The 17,555-nt window shown below is 36.0% G+C and overlaps 1 protein-coding gene across 1 annotated transcript in view; it reads right to left on the reverse strand.

Moving 5' to 3' along the window:
* The window catches only part of LOC107690820 (receptor-type tyrosine-protein phosphatase F-like), a gene marked incomplete at its 3' end in the record, with an annotated part of 148,432 nt that overhangs the window by 50,526 nt on the left and 80,351 nt on the right, over positions 1-17,555 (reverse strand). Inside the window, exons 3-4 of the mRNA XM_016489240.1 lie at positions 16,699-16,844; positions 11,458-11,599 (exon numbers count right to left, since the gene is read on the reverse strand). Of these exons, the coding sequence (XP_016344726.1) occupies positions 11,458-11,599; positions 16,699-16,844 (288 nt within the window). The remainder of the gene's footprint in view (positions 1-11,457; positions 11,600-16,698; positions 16,845-17,555) is intronic.

The following is a 17,555-nucleotide window of genomic DNA, read 5'->3' on the forward strand; positions in this document are numbered from 1 at the left end:
TTTTTAGAAGAGCTGTCTGAGATGGTGAATGGGAATGTGGTTTGTGTAACATTAGCAACACATTATTAGCTGTTTGATAATGTAGTCAAGTCAAAGGCTAATGATATAAATTACCGTTACGTGCCCAACATTGTAGAGAGCGATATATAAAATGTTTTCCCACTCCGTACTTATAGATGAGCTTATATAATTCACTCTTCTTCTTTTTCTTTAGGATCAGTTTCTGGTTTAAACAAATATGGCTGACTTACTCCAGTATTGCCATTTGCCAATGTGTAGACGGTGTAGCTGTTGTGACTGAGTGGGGGCGGAGTCTAATTTGAATATTAATGATGCCATGTATACTAAATGAGGTGGTGGTATGTAGGGAAAAGGAAAAAAAAAATCTGGCAAATAAGTTGTTATTATTGAAATAAGAAATCCAGCAGCTTTAATTACTTCTTTATCAGGCCCCGGCATCCCTGCGGAGCTGTGTGTGTTTGTGTTTGTGTGTGTGTGTGCGTGTGTGCATGGCCTGTTTGCTGTAAGATAAACTGCAGTTTCTCTTGGCTAATAGCTGCAGCATACAAATGTGTCTGAAACTCCAAACACATCGAATCTCCTGCGGCACGCATTGAGACAGGACGAAAACCACACACACCCATTAAACAGGTTATATAACCACACAAATCTTCTGACAGATCAGCCAATACTTAAAATACACCTTGAAAAAAATGCCACATCTATTAGAAAGGATAATCAGGAAAGAAATATAATCACATCGCTCTTAAAGCAGCTTAAGGCAGTCGTGGCCTAATGGTTAGAGAGTTGGACTTGTAACCCAAAGGTTGCGGGTTCGAGTCTCGGTACCGGCAGGGATTGTGGGGGGAGTGAATGTCTTCCACCCACTCTCTTCCACCCCTCAATACCACGACTGAGGTGAGACCCTTGAGCAAGGCACCGAACCCCCAGCTGCTCCCCGGGCACCGCAGCAAAAATGGATGTTCACTGTGTGTGTGTGTGTGTGTGCGCATGTTCACTACTCACTGCTGTGTGTGTGCACTTGGATGGGTTAAATGCAGAGCACTAATTCCAAGTGTGGGACACTGTACTTGGCTACATGTCATGTCAAATAAATTAACGTCTGCAGTGCAAAACATAAATTCCTTCTTCCCTCGAGCTTTCAAAAACTGTTGCAGAACGTTAGCTGCAAAAACATATTTTGCCATGATGTTATTTTTATGTAACGGTTTAATAACAGAGCGAGACGAAGCACGTCTGCAGGTATGCATCCTTGAACAGTGTGCAGAAGAACAGAAAAGATCGAGCAATAAGAGAGAAAGAGAGAGAGATAAAGAAAGCCTCAGGGCTGACGGCAATGAGCTTTAGAGGCGACATGCAGCGCTAACTACCCAGCATGCTTAACTGCATGCTTCTCTTTTGCTCCTTACATAACATGCTATGTTACCGAGTACACTTGTTCTGCGATGATCTCCATGTGCTCGAGGCCATCTCTGGTTAACACCCTCTCTACATTGTAAATTAGCAGAGGACACCACTAATACATAAGTCACTGAAAAAGCCTGTGGAATTTCAAAGGACTCCTATAGAGTTTCCTTCACTTTGTGCTCATGAACAGTGGGCAGAGCTATATAGCGTGTAATGTATGTATGAAAGCCTTGATGTGTTTTTACAGTCACTGCAGTAACAGGATCTCCCTACAGTAACCAGGTAATCAAATACACAGAAGAGAGGGGACTGAATCATTTTGTGCCCGATTCACACAACCAGTGACTGCTAACAGAGTTATAAAGGCCCTGAATGTACAAATCTAGGTTTTTCTTTCTTGAAAGTAAAGATGGTGGACCAGCAGCGGTTTCAACATTGTTGATTAAAAAAATGGCCCAAAATATATATTACCAGCTATAAAACAGATTTTTTCTCATATATATATATATACACACTAATATTCAAAAGTTTGATGTTAGTAAGATTTATACTTTTATTCAGCAAGGATGCATTAAAATGATCAAATAAATTTTGTTTCTAGATTTCTATTTCAAATAAATACTGTTCTTTAGGACTTTTTATTCATTAAAGCATCATGAAAAATAAAATGTATCACAAATATTCAGCAGCACAACTGTTTTCAACATTGATAATAATCAGAAATGTTTCTTGAGCAGCAAATCAGCATATTAGAATGATTTCTGAAGATCATGTGACTCTGAAGACTGGAGTAATGATGCTGAAAAATCAGCTTTGCATAACAGAAATAAATGACATTTATAATATATTCACACAGAATGCAGTTATTTTAAATTGTAATAATATTTCACAATTTTACAGTTTTTACTGTATTTTTGATCAAATAAATGCAAAGCAGAGCAGAAGAGAGTCACAACTGACCTTTACATTTGCTTTATTTACAAGCTAAATCTTGGTTACTGATAATTTAAAAATCCGTCACTGACAAAATTCTACACATCGCTCAGTCTAGTGACTGTATGTTTCTGACAACTTCATCTATACATAAAATAAAATTATTTTAACATTTATAATTGTGGACTCTTGCCTGACAGTAAGTCAATAAGACAATAATTATTGGACGAGCTTCTGCTGTTGAAATGAACATGGATTCAGCTCTAGCTTTGGATTTCTCAGCGTGAATCTACTGAACAGGACACATGGACAGGTGGACGGTCAGGTCAGAGGTCAGGACTCCACCATGGCACCACACTGGCGCCTCCGAAACAGACGGAACATGTGAAAATTAGACACTACATTCACAACGGTTTAAATGCCATCTCATATTACAGTCATTAACACATTTTTAAAGGTATGTGGGTTTCCCACATTAAGAAATCTTCAATATTCTCATTGCTAAACTAAAGAGTTACTTACTCATATTTTCTGTGCCGATTTGGGGGATTTAAATGTGCAAAATGGAGGCAAAATGCTTAATAATCAAACATGCATGTGGTGTGAATGATGCATGTAACAATGCAGTGAACTTTAGATACAGAGACAATGACTTGAAAACAAGTTGTTCTGAATGCAGGTGTTATTGGATGTGTTACTACAGCAGTTCATTTAAAATATTCCATTTTCCACTATAATTAAACCACTAAAATTCCACTTTATATTTCACTGCAGGCAATGAGGTAGTTAGTTTACCGGTTGAGCAGCCAGGACATGGTCCATTTTTAGGCTATTCCATCTCAATCATACAGTCTAACAATTGAACGAATACATGGCTAACTGCCTCCTTAATAAAGTGCTTCTCTGCCAGACCGATTCCACCCCAGCTGGGTAAATTACTAGTCCTGTTGTGGTTACTTCACACACTGCTGTATTGCTAAGCTAGCAAAGAAATGAACCAATGCCCCCTCTCAGACTTGTACTCCTTTCATATCTCAGTGTCTTTGAACTTCCATTTCTACTTTCTTATTTGCTCAAAGGACTGAAACAAGAAGGGTTCCAGAAGAGCAAAGGATGATCATAACAATACCATCCATCCATGCAGAATGACCTCGAATAAAAGATAGCACAGACTAAGAGCAAGACACACAGGATTTGTAAATAACCCTGAACCAGCTTTTCACCTTCAGCACAAACATTTACATCTACAGAGAAAATAATCAGAGCAGAACACGGAGCAGAGTTCAGAATGACACATTATGGGCCAGGAATCTCACAAAACCTGCTGAGAACATGTCTGGGTCACATTAAGCTCCAAAATCAAAATAGTTAACTGTCAAACTAATAATACAGTACATAAGTAAAATGGAATTACAAAGCCATCAAGCGAAATGAAATTTAAAAATAAAAAAATAAATAAAAATAAATAAATAAAAAACATTTGTGCGCATTAAAAATTTTGGGTGAAAAACATGCTACAAAAATTGGTCTGTGACGAGAGGGCGGGGCCGAGAGCCGTGGGAACGGAGCGAGGCCAGTGGAGTACATGCTAATGCGCGATGGTCATTGTCAAAAAAATTAAAAAATCTTACTTTTTTACTTTGATTGTGGGATTTAACATGACCAGAACATGTTTTCATGAGATTCAACCGTACCATCTCCAACGCTCTGGCCTGAGGGTCTGAACATACGTGAGATTGTACATGTTTGTGGGAAAGCAGTTTCTACTGTGAAAAGCAGTCTGGAGGATTTGGAAGGATCTCTTTCAGCGTTCACTGACACCATCGCTTTGAGCTTAAGACAGCTGAGCCGCGGTCTGTGATGTGAGGTCATACCTCACACATCCTAAGGGAAATTAAACCAAATTGAAGCTCTTTTTTCATTTATGACCATGGCTGATGACGCTCAACATTTTGAGCATTTAAAATTACTGACCAATGTAAATATGACTGAAATGTCCTCTCAGGGTTTAAGTGCTTGAACGGCCTAAAACCTGATAAGAAACCCATCACACACACATATTCAAGTTCAAGTCAAGTCAAGTATTCAAGTCTGCTTTATTGTCAATTCTTCCACATGTACAGCACATACACACAGAGAATTGAAATTGCGTTACTCATCTCCCAGATTAACAAGACATCTTAAATTGGTAACCATTTAAGAAGCATGACATGATCACAAGCAATAAGGTTTTAACTAGAATTTATGATCCAATAAAACTTTAATTAAATTCAGGGCCTATCGTCACTGCCATACGGAAATCCATTAGGCAACATAATGATTAACCATAAATATTTTAATATAACACAGGAATATTTCATATTCCAAAAGAAGATATCTGCATCTCTTTCACTATCACATATGCTGTCATTGTTTAAAATCTGTATGACTTTATTTCTTCTGTGGAACCAGCGTTATTATCATAAGCATATTCATTTAGTTTAAGTTGAAGTACTAAAATCACTAAAACTAAATAAGCTAAAAACTAATACTTAATAAAAAAGTATATAGACATATTTTTTAAAGAAACTAATAAAAATGACAAAAACACAACAAAACTTGAAAATGAAATTGAAAACCAAAAATACAAGAAAAAACAAATCTAATTTAAAATATCAACAAAAACTACAATAGTATATCCATGATGTTAAAATAGTAAAAAAAAAAAAAAAAAATCATACATTGAAAGTCAATGGTGTCTAAATTTGTTTTGAAACTCCGTGAACCTCAGTGACAAAAGCAGCTGAAACATTCTTCAAAATATCTTCTTTTGTGTTTATTTGAAGAAAGTCATTCAGACTTGAGGGTGAGTAAATGATGACAGAATTTTCATTTTGAGTGAACTCTCACTATACTGCAAATGCTCAGTCAGAAAGTTTTCATGCTTTGATGAAGCTTTAGACGTGATGTTTCTGAAAAAGACTGATTGAAAGAGCATACATAGCTCTTCATCCAAAGAAAATTCTAATGTGCAAACCTTTTCATTTCAATAATACATGATATGTGTAGAAACAGAGTAAAAGTAATGCTATCTCTGAGCTCCGGCACACACCTCCTCTGTATATTTAGTCCCAATATCAAGTGAAATGAGAAGTGTTCCTCTGTTGTATCACCTCCAGTGTCAATTATACAAAAGCCGGTCTCAGATCAATTTAAGGTGGAGAAGAGAATCGAAATGCTTAGAGGAAAAGATTTCAAGCATTCTACATTTCTGTGCCTCTCATCTGGATCAAACAACATCCACACTAACACAGAGAGATTACAGCGGCGAGGAAGACACAGATTCAGTGCGGCAGTTTAATGAGAATGCGGTGAAGGTTAGCTTGACATTCTGAACTTCAAAGAAAACAAACAAATAAACAACTGAATTAATGAGCCACGTCAGCTTGAGTTACATGTCTGTACCATGGTGCAGTGTGAATGCACTGGCAATGTATCATGGTAGCCTATACATAAAACTACCATATCTGAAACATCACTTTACCATGGTACCGCCCAGTACTTTATAAAGAGTTGTAACCAGCTGAAAAGAGAACATCTGAAGCAGAAGATGGGATATATGAAGGGCTGCGCACATTCACATGTAATGCTGATTATTTATGCATATTCTTTACTCAGCAGCAGCGTGTGCATGTGTGTTTATGAACACTGTAGGACTGGCTACTAATGAGAAAGTCCTCCTTTACCAGAGCTGTAGTAGAGAGTAATCTTCATCATTCATATTTCATTACGCTGCACATTCTGATCACAGACATCAGTCAGCAACTCTTCCCTCCAGCATCAGGTGCACCTTCTGTCTGTTCTCTCGTCTGGCTCTTTCGTTCTCTGCAACACTGGGCTTATAATCGCTCTGTAGTGTGGATACAACAACAGTGATTTCACATAACTGCCATATGTGCAAATGATTGGTTTTAACCAACCAGCAAACACATACACTCTATAGTTCTGGATGATATATGGAATATTCATGACATATTTGGAACGTTTTTGCTGGCAGGGAGCATTGTGTCCTCGTGTGGCCTTTTTCAACATATGCAGATAAATACTAATCTTTACTACTCAGTGTTATATAGTGGCACATATAAACATTTGATTTTGTGTAGCTTGTCAGTGATCTACAGCTCTGTGTAGTAAATGCCGCTCCATCAGAAAGCACGTGCTGGAGATTTACTACTAACCACCAGAAGTGGCTTTACTGACGAGATTCGCATTAAAATCGCATTCGATTTTTTGCCCAGCCCTACTTCATATGTTAAACATTTCAGTGATAGATGGGTAGAAAGAAAGAAATCTATTGTGATAGATAATCTATTGTGCACAGCTTGTGCAAACAGGCAGCTTTTACCATTCCACCATCACATACGCTTGCTCACACACACACACACACACACACACACACACACACACAAACACACACCGTCTTCTGACGGTGATTTTAGCTGCACGTAGTGTTAAATGTCTCCTGCAGGTGGATGTGGCAGGTAGCCCAGTGTGATGCTGAGGAGGGAGGTGTGTGTTTACCCTGCTGCAGTACACCACTGATGGAGAGCTGAGTAATTGATATTTAGCTAAAGTCTAACTCAGCTCAGTGGGGGACTGGGCCACTGCCAACCACTGGAAACTAAACCTATGTCATGGATCAGCAACTCCGTGTGTGTGAAACGCCGAAATGGAAATGGCATGTTGTAATTTCTGCCCACTGCCCTGTTATACGCATTAGCTGATCTTTGGAAAGGCCTTTCTAACAGCTTCAAGACGTAAGCAGGCGAACGGCGGGGAGAAGTAAACAGATGGAGTCTGTCTGCGGAGCATGTTTGCCGATAAGGAATGACTTTAGTGCGAGAAATACATTTGCAAATGTCTATGGGATAAAATTACCTTTCTGAATCACCTCATCTATTTGCATGCAGGGAAAGTGATGCTATATATTGGCTTTCTGTCAGGGGAGACATCTGTGTACAAGTTTTACATTTATGTCACTTATAAGTTGCAGCGCTCTAGTTGACACTTACTGTCATTTTGGGAAAAGATACCAAGAGGAGTTTTTCTTTTCCATGGTGGAGCATGCAGTGCATTTTCAGGAGATCTTGAAAAGGCCTTGCTCTTCTTGAGCTCAGATTTAGCATGCTGATCACTGCAGTGAAATCCCTTTGGGGGAGACTCTCTTTGGCATTCAGGTGAAATAATTTGTTATAGCAGTAAGAACGGGACTGTAAAACTCAAAGAAAGAACTGCAAAATTATATTGAGTCACCATGTGTACTCAAGCCGTACAGTCAGATAAGTGAAACGAGACAAAATGAGGAAAGATGTGAAGGATAACAACAAATGAATAAAGATGAGATGATTCACAAACAGAGAAGAGAATAGAAACAGAATGAGAACAGAAGAGAACAAATGAGCAGAGAAGAGATGAGACAAGGTAAAAACAAAAATAGATTTAATAACAGAACATGCTCAGAAAAGAAACAAGATGAAAATAGAAGAGAAGGAGAACGGGCTCAAAGAAGAGAAGACTTGATTATGCAATAAAACATAAATGAATAAACCCTCAACAGAAGCAACATAATTAGTGATTTATTCTTATTGTCGTGTTGTGCTTTATCTTCACGCTTGATTAGAACCATGTGTTCCAGCATGCAACTGTCAATACACACTGCTCAAATTTGAGAAAAAACACTTCGGTAACAACCAGCTAAGAAAATCTGCTAGTCTGTGGATGAGAACATTGATGTACACAAAAGGACAGGTGAGAAATGATGCTCCCAAAATAATGAGATCACAGACGTAACACCTAACCTACAAACCTGATTCCTGCACAGGTTCAGCCCACCTGCTGATCCGTGGCTCTCAACATTTAACGGCACACTGGACCGAAAGCATGAGAGAGCGTGGCCCACTTTCAACAGACTTGGCATCGTATAAACCCACAACTTTCCTTCCTCTAACTGAATTATTAAATTCCCCAGATTACCGCGCAGATATATTACAATAGACACCCTGAGTTGTTCCCCATGGTGCCGTGCTATGACTAGAACCGCCTTTATAAGGGGATGTTGAATTTCAGTGAGCTGTCACTGTGCACTAAAGCAAGCAGCCACATCGGCTCTTTGTCTCAGACCAGGGTTTGGACTGAGATTTATCACCATGTAGTATCAGCACCTCCATATTCCTCATGTTTGAACACGAATCCAGCTGCAGTGTACAGCATGCTCACATAATGACACATATCACCTCTATCTGTGTGTGCTGTAATCTACCGCAGGGTCACAGGGCCAGGCATGGAAAGATCACTCTATCAGAGCTGCAGGCACAGGTAATCTGCTCAAATGTGGCCTGAAATGAACTCGAATCTAGAAACACAAAGGCACATACGCACACAACTCTTACCGAAAGGCTTACCGAAAACAGAGGCAGCTATCAGAACGCTGCACATGTTCCAATTCTGTGGTACAGTGTGTGTTTGTGTGTGTGTGTGTGTGTGTGTGTGTGTGTGTCTTCTTACAGTTTCCTTCAGTCAGCATGTACCAAGATCCCAGCAATCGAACAGAAAACACCAGTGAGAGGAAAGCAGGAATCATTTTGAGGAGTTTTTTGATAAAATATATTTTAGCAATATCGCATACTCAAGACTGTTGGTTCTTAATATCCGCACAGATTCGGCTATAGGCACAGGATCACAGGTAATCACAACAAGTAATATTTAAACCAACAGTGTTTTTATGCAACAGTTCAATAAATAGAAAGTTAATGCTGAGTACTTAGATATTAGACACATTACAGTTTTTTACAATCTCTAGGACACATTTTTCAATACTAAAGTCACTTTTTCAAAACTCTTCACACAGTTCTCCTAACCATCTTTCAACTTGACACAGCAGTTCATTTCACATTCAAAATGCACTAAAACTACCAAAACACTTCATTAATGTCTCAAATCAAGGCATTCTTTCATAAGACTAGCAAAGGTTTTCACAAAACAAACACACTTTCTCACTCATAACACAACAGCACTAACAAAAGGTAGCATTATACAATGTTTTCTTTTGTTAAATTTCTTTACAAAACAAGAATGATACTCTCTTATATCATTGCAATTTATAATTCACTGCTGTATATGTTACATGGTCCATGTTTACATTACAGTAAACAATTATTCCTAAGTTTTACCCTTTTGTATAGATGGTAATGAAAGTGAAAGACTAACACTTGTGAAGATGTTCAGCTACATGCAACTGCTTTGATAGTATTTGATTTTTTTTTACATTCAGAATATATTCTATATGATATTACTGTAGAAATGTTGCAGATTTCTGTCTTATTCATTTTTTTACTGTGCTAGGATTAAAACTTAAGTTTAACAGTTTTGCAAAAAAGTATGTAAACATGTGGAAATTGGCTTGTATAGTACATAAAGTTTTGGTGGTTTTTGTGTTGAAGTGAGAAAAGAATTCATGTAATCTGACAGATATAATCAATGAATTAATTTAATGCCCAAGCAATGAAAATTGATCCACAGTTTAGCCCACACAGACTGATGTTGTGCTCGCTGTGTAAAGAGGTTTGAAAAAGTGACCTAACTAAAAATGTGTCCAAGCGATTGTAAAAAGCTGTAATGGCAGTCTATTTTTGCACTGAAATATTTTCAGATAAAGCCACAGTAAATTTAACCACTGTGCATCTCTGAGCAACACACGCTCAAATCAGTTGAACAAATCAGCTGAGGAAATAATTCAATGACTCACGCAAAAGAAAATCGCTTGATTTATTCCTGAACGAATCAGCATTTTCGAACAAATCAGCTGAATGAATGATTCAATGACTCACTCATTAAGAGAGTCACTCTATTCATTCCTCAATAAATCAGTGCTTTGAATGAATCAGTTGAGTGAATGATTCAATCACTTGATTAATTCCTGAATAAACCAGTGTTTTGAATGAATTGGTTGAGTAAATGATTCAGTGCTTAACTCATAAATAGTCATTTGATTAATTTCTGAATGAATGGCTGTTTTGAATGAATCAGTTCAGTGAATGATTCAAATGACTCACTCAAAAAGACAGTGGCTGCATCTGAAATTGCATACTCTAATGACAGTAGATACTTTGCCTACTATATAGTAGGGAAGTATGCATATTCGGATGCATCCAGTCACTTGATTCATTCATGAATTAATCGATATTTTGAACAATTTGGATGAATGAATGATTTCATTGACTCACTCACTCATAAAAACAGTTACTTGTTGCCACCTACTGCCATAAAAATGTTACCTGCAGGAAAAAATGTCACTGAAAAATCCCCTCACAATTTATGTCCTATTATTATGTCCATTTTACTTCTGAAATGAGGCATATTTATGTGGGAAACAGACCGAATGGTATAAAGAGGGTGTTTCTTATAAGAATAAGAGCTGAATGTGAGTTTGCAGTGAATTGAGGGGGCTTTTTAACTTTGATGTGAAGGCCCCCATCCAGAGCATCTCCTATGTGACATCAACCGAAAAGGAATGTTGTTTTTGATGTTGCAAGTTATTAATTTTTCTCCCTTGCAATAACATATGCTGAAGACTCATGTGCAATAAGAGCAGGGATGTGTATTAATAAAGTAAACAGCATCATTTTTCATTTTATGTTGACATTAATCAGATCTTCCTGCTGCATTACAGTATAGGTAACAGGGTAACTTCATTAAACCAGTAAATATTTGCCAAAGCTAATAGTAATTATATGAGGAAACTCAAAGTTAAAATGAAAGGCTCTTTGCATGACCCGCCCTACCCGAGATCTAGTTAGTCAGACCACCTGCTGAATCTAACTTCAGCTCAATTCCTGTTTGTCATGTTCTCAGAATAATAATTATATGAGCGCCAAAGCACAACACTTAACAAGAAACTGAATGTGAGAGAAACCAAAAATGCAAAAGTGTTTCTTTGATTTCACTTCTGCGCCATTCCTACACAATGCATGCAATGAATGGAGAAATAACTGCAGTTGGAAATCATCATGAAGTGCTAGAACAATACTATGCTGTTAGAAAGAGAGAGTGTATTCTTACCTTCCAATACAGTGAGTTTAGCACTAGTGTTAATTTCTCCAGCGCTGTTGGTAGCTGTGCACTCGTAAATAGCCTCATCTCGATGTGTCCGTAATGGCTGGATCCGCAGCACGGAGCCTGAGCCGTCATCAAACTCTATTACCTGAAACACACAGGCCAGTCATATACCAGTCAAAGGAATAGTTTACCCAAAACGAATAAAATAAATAAAATAAACAAATGAATAAATAAGTAAATAAATTCACCGCAAGTTACTGCATGGCTTGTATTATATACTAGTATATATAGTATATTGTATAATATGCTTGTATAATATAGTGCACAAGTTGTATGAACTACTTTTATGGTGATTTTTTTGACAGTATAAATCACCATCCACTTTTCTTGTGTGGACAAAAACATTCTGGCTAACATCTCATTTTGTGTTTCATGGGGGTTGGTAAAGGATGATAAACCTGCCATTTTTTGCAGTGCTAATACTTGTTAATAAAAACATGGCAGAAATAGCAATTACCAGCCAAAATGTCTTGAGTACCAAAAAGTGATAAAACCAGTTGGAAACAATCTCACTCACTCTTATATGACAGTGATGTTAAAGAGATCAGCTCCTGTACAGTATAAATTCACTTCATTGAATGTGTGAGACACAGAGAGTTAAAGTACGTGAGATGCCGGTGCTGTCAGAGCCCTTCTCGTTCACGCTCAATCAGCTCTGTTGACAGTGTGAGGAGGGTCGTCTCAGGAAGCCCTCATGCCGGGGCTGCCGTCAACTTCTCCCTGTTTTTAGGTTGACTGCCAAATTGAGATCAACCTGCGCTCCCCTGCTGGAGCCCCACACCGTCTACACTGATGTTGAAAACAAGCGCAACACTCCCTGGAATGAAATACTTCAGTTTGAGCTTATAAGCTTTCACAACAGAATAGCTTTAAAGGGGCCGTATTTTTGCCACAGTTCCGTAGCATCAATTTTCTTCACCTTTATATATTTAGTTAAGATTTCTTACATCAAAAACAATCACAATGTGTTTTTCATGATCATCTGTACCTTAAGCTAACCTTCACACTGCTGCTCATCAAGGCGGGCAGAATTGCTGAATATCGAATAGGTGCTGACATGTAAACAAGCTGTTAATGTGCTCAAACATAGCATCATAATTATAATTTCTGAGCCATTTTTGCAACTTAGTTTCAATAAATGGTGTAGTCCACTTGTATGCTGCACATACCAGTGGTGCCAGACTCTATGCTTTTGTTGCCTTGCTCTCTACTACTGTCTCCTAAGGCATCATAACGGTCATAAAACCTCAACTAGGACTGATCTTGAATATTCTACATCGGAAAAAAACTAGCAAATAGTTCTCCATAACTGAGTCTAGCTTTAGCATGTTGCTAAGTTAAAAATAATACCCTAATAAGCATACAACAGCACAGCAACAACATGAATACTGGGTATAGTATAATAGTAAACTTTGTAATTAAATGGAGTTATATAACACTCCATATACAATGTTATATACAACTTAAAATAACACAATTTTAACACAATTTTAAGACCATTTCTAATCAATTTATCTTGCTTTCTAATGCTGCCTACTATTTGGAACAGGAAAGTTTTTTGAAGTCTGATTATGTGATTATGAATAATAATAATAATAATTATTATTATTATTACTACAGAAATAGCAATTACCAAATATTATGTCTTAAAACCCACTGATTCATCAGATTATTAATTATAAGATGATTATGAATGCTGCTTATTTTGGCAGCTCACTAGACTTTGGAACAGAGTTATATAGAATTAAACATTAAATATTTATGATAATTAAAATAATTATATATTATTTATAATAAATTAAAATGAATTTATAGTTAATTAAAATGAATAATGTATATATAAATGATCATAATAATCATAATATGATAATGAATGAATTATAAATATGAAGTCTGATTATGTGATTATGAATAATAATAATAATTATTATTATTATTACTACAGAAATAGCAATTACCAGATATTATGTCTTAAAACCCACTGATTCATCAGATTATTAGTTATAAGATGATTATGAATGCTGCTTATTTTGGCAGCTCACTAGATTTTGGAACAGAGTTATATAGAATTAAACATTAAATATTTATGATAATTAAAATAATTATATATTATTTATAATCAATTAGCTTATTTTGGCAGCTCACTAGATTTTGGAACAGAGTTATATAGAATTAAACATTAAATATTTATGATAATTAAAATAATTATATATTATTTATAATAAATTAAAATGAATTTATAATTAATTAAAATGAATAATGTATATATAAATGATCATAATAATCATAATATGATAATGAATGAATTATAAATATGATGATCATAAATAATATGCAAATAATGACTTGCACTCTGTGAATGATTCATTACAAAGAACCGATTCATAAGAATCATTAATTTGTAAATCAGACTTCAATATTTTTGTAAATACAAAGATACAAAGATATGATAATTATAATTTTAATTAATTTAATTAATTTACTTAATCTTTTTTTATTTTGTATTCACTCCTATCATATAAAACAGACTCAAAACTATGCTAAAATAATGCTAAAATCATGTTGCTATATGGTATATTTTAACTATGACCACTGTGTCCATGACCAAGACACTTAACATCAGTATGCTGTATGGATTATTCCTGTGATAACTGCACTGCAAACTGATGACATCTTCATAATGCAGTCCATGTATTGAAAGCCAGCCAACACCACTGCTCAGATTCAACCCCGGGCATCAGCACACCTCTCTACTCTGGCCTGATACAGCCACAGAGAGGCTCATCTGGACCTGATGCTAATGCTGATGAGTTTATTGTGGCCTCTGTTATGCCCCAGACAGTCAGATGTGAGGTTTTTGGAGGAGTGAGCAGAGGAGGTCTGACAGGTCACCCTGCTCTCCGGCCAGTAGTAGAGAGCTCATCCCTCACTGTCCTGGCACTGATGCAGTCTTTGCCTCAGCTGGCACATTCAGCAGTGGTACAGTTGGCAATACAGGTGGCTCAGGTCTGCTGTGGTCACTTTAGGGTGACCGAATCTTGGACAGTCATCTGTCATGCTGATCTACTTAAAAATTTTTTTGCACTGGCTAATATACTCTATATCTGTTCCAAAAACCATAAAATGTCTGTAATATCTGACAAATGTCACTGACACTGATGCAGTGCTGTATAGATTAACTGTGGTCAGTTACTAATAGCAAATTACATGATAGAAGTTGTAGTTAGTAGCGTATTCTATTGCATTACACGCATTAGGTTATACATTCTGACTACTTTTCGATTACTTTTGGATTACTTCTGACCTAACTTGTTTATCACATTAATTTGAATAGGATAATCTTGAACCATACCGGTATAAAAATAGAAAGTGAAAGAAAAAAATATATTCCATTTAGCATGCAAATATATTAGGTCAAGCAGGTTTAGATGCAGTTTTATTTTTAATGCATTTAAAAGACAAGAGTCTTCCAAAGACATAGTAATGAAGTGTTAAAAAACTGCGTGTATTCTATTGCATTACACGCATTAGGTTATATATTCTGACTACTTTTGGATTACTTTTGGATTACTTCTGACCTAACTTGTTTATCACATTAATTTGAATAGGATAATCTTGAACCATACTGATATAAAAATAGAAAGTGAAAGAAAAAAATATATTTCATTTAGCATGCAAATATATTAGGTCAAGCAGGTTTAGATGCATTTTTATTTTTAATGCATTTAAAAGACAAGAGTCTTCCAAAGACATAGTAATGAAGTGTTAAAAAACTGCTCAAATGCTGTGTGGCCGCACAATTTTCTGTGTAATTTTTTAATTTGAGTTTCTTATTTGAGTAATATTTCATTAAAGAATAATTTCATATTTACATAATAATAATAATAATAATACTTTTTTATTACATGGATAGTTCACCCCAAAATTAAAATTATGTCATTACAGTAAACTGTTTTAGTTACTATTGATGTTACTATGATTGTATGAACAAAAACAACAACAACAAAATACTGAGACATTTCCTCCAGGGGGATAATTTCTCAGCCAAATTTGATGTGTGATTAATTAGTGATTAATTAGAATAATTAATTGCCACATCCTGTAATTAATTAGATTTAAAAAATTAATCGTTTACCATACTATGATTGTATGAACAACAACAACAACAACAAAATACTGAGACATTTCCTCCAGGGGGATAATTTCTCAGCCAAATTTGATGTGTGATTAATTAGTGATTAATTAGAATAATGAATCACCACATTGTGTAATTAATTAGATAAAAAAATGTAATCACTTCACAGCCCAGTTCCAAATGTATATACGTAATAGGCTTTTTTTTTTTAGAAAAGAATATGTAAAAGATAAAAAAGACGAATTAGGGAGAATTAATACATTTTAAATAATTTACTGCCAATGTGTGAATAATATATAATCTGATTATGAGTATTTTAAAACATAATATAATCTAATTACAAATACTAATTTTTGGAATCTGATTACGTAATGTGGATTACATCAAATCAGTTACTACTCAGCACTGACATACACATCCACACTTTCTCAGCCAATGAGAAAACGAGTAATTGTGTGTGAGTTTTTAGAGTGGCTGAAGTAATGGGGACAGACTAACTGAGTGGCCAAGTTTGGCAGAATTTAATCTCTCTCAAACAGCAACTTTAATTTTCCAGTCCAAAAAGAAGTGCTGCATTTCTGTTATTGCCGTCAGCATTTTTTGGCCTTGCTGTCTAATTAAAAAATCTCAGTGACCACAGTTCTACCTGGGATCAACCCTGTGGTGCTCGCAGACTACATCTGTAATTCAAGCTCACTGCACTTTATATCTTGGTCAATTCAGCATAATCTCTGTTCAGGTGTCAGCAGTGCTGTATGAACTCAAAGAAACACTCGACACTCGGCCTGGTGCACTCTACAGCTCAGAGCGGGACATGATAAAAGCTGAAAACCCCTCACATGATCTTAATCAAAGAGTGCTGCTGTATAATATGGGATGCCTTGAAGTCACTGGTGAGGAGAAATGGTAGGACCTTTGTTACATCTGATTTAATGTTATGGTAAAAGAACAGCTGGCAGGAAGCAGGTCGATCTCCCATATGATGCTCAACTTCACATCTGATTAGAGCGCAGGCACAAAGAAAGCACATCTTATTATTTCAAACCCACCTCAAAGCGCTGAGAGCTGACTTTCTTGCCCTTCTTCATCCAGGTGATTCGTGGTTTGGGCTCTCCGACCGCCTGGCACACGAAGGATGCCACCCCTCCTGAAATCCCTGTCTGATCTTCAGGAGTCTTAATGAAACTTGGCGTGCCTGCAAGAGAAAGAGAGACATTAAGACACTTTTACAAATGCAGGGGGAAAAAAATCACAGATCTCTTTAATATATCATTTGTTTGCCGTAGATAGCAGTTCGATAAAATGGAGAACAAATAGAGAGTTCATTTTTTTCTCCTCTCAGTAATCTCAAATGTTTTTCTTTTAGGGTTTTCAAAAGTGATCTCAATAAATTATAAAAAAGACCAAATCATGAACTTTAATTTCCTTCATTCATTCATTCATTTTTTTATTTACTTTTATTTTAACAGAGAACTTCAAAGACTAAATCATGATCTTCACTATCGACTTTAATTTAATTTAATTTAATTTAATTTAATTTTAACTGACCAGTAGACAAGCCAGTAGACGACTAGCTCACCAAAAAATATGTATATATATTAGGGGTGTGACGAGACACTTATCCCACGAGACGAGACGAGACAATTTTTTCCTAAATTCCATTTTATTTTTTTCAAAATTCCGTTTTTTCCATTTTAATTTTACTGGATTCCATTTTTTTTTCATTTTAAATTGTCTCGACTCCTTTTTAATAGTTAAATTAAATTGTATTAATTAAAAAGCATGTCTTATTAATTAAAATCATGAAACTTATACATTTTCACATCAATTTATTAAAAGTTGAACAAAAATTACAAGTTTTGGGCCCTATGAAATGTTTTATTTTTTCTCACCATATTATTTATAT

Source organism: Sinocyclocheilus anshuiensis, unplaced genomic scaffold (assembly GCF_001515605.1).
Source record: "Sinocyclocheilus anshuiensis isolate Anshui unplaced genomic scaffold, SAMN03320099.WGS_v1.1 scaffold1753, whole genome shotgun sequence".
Taxonomy (NCBI): Eukaryota; Metazoa; Chordata; class Actinopteri; order Cypriniformes; family Cyprinidae; genus Sinocyclocheilus; species Sinocyclocheilus anshuiensis.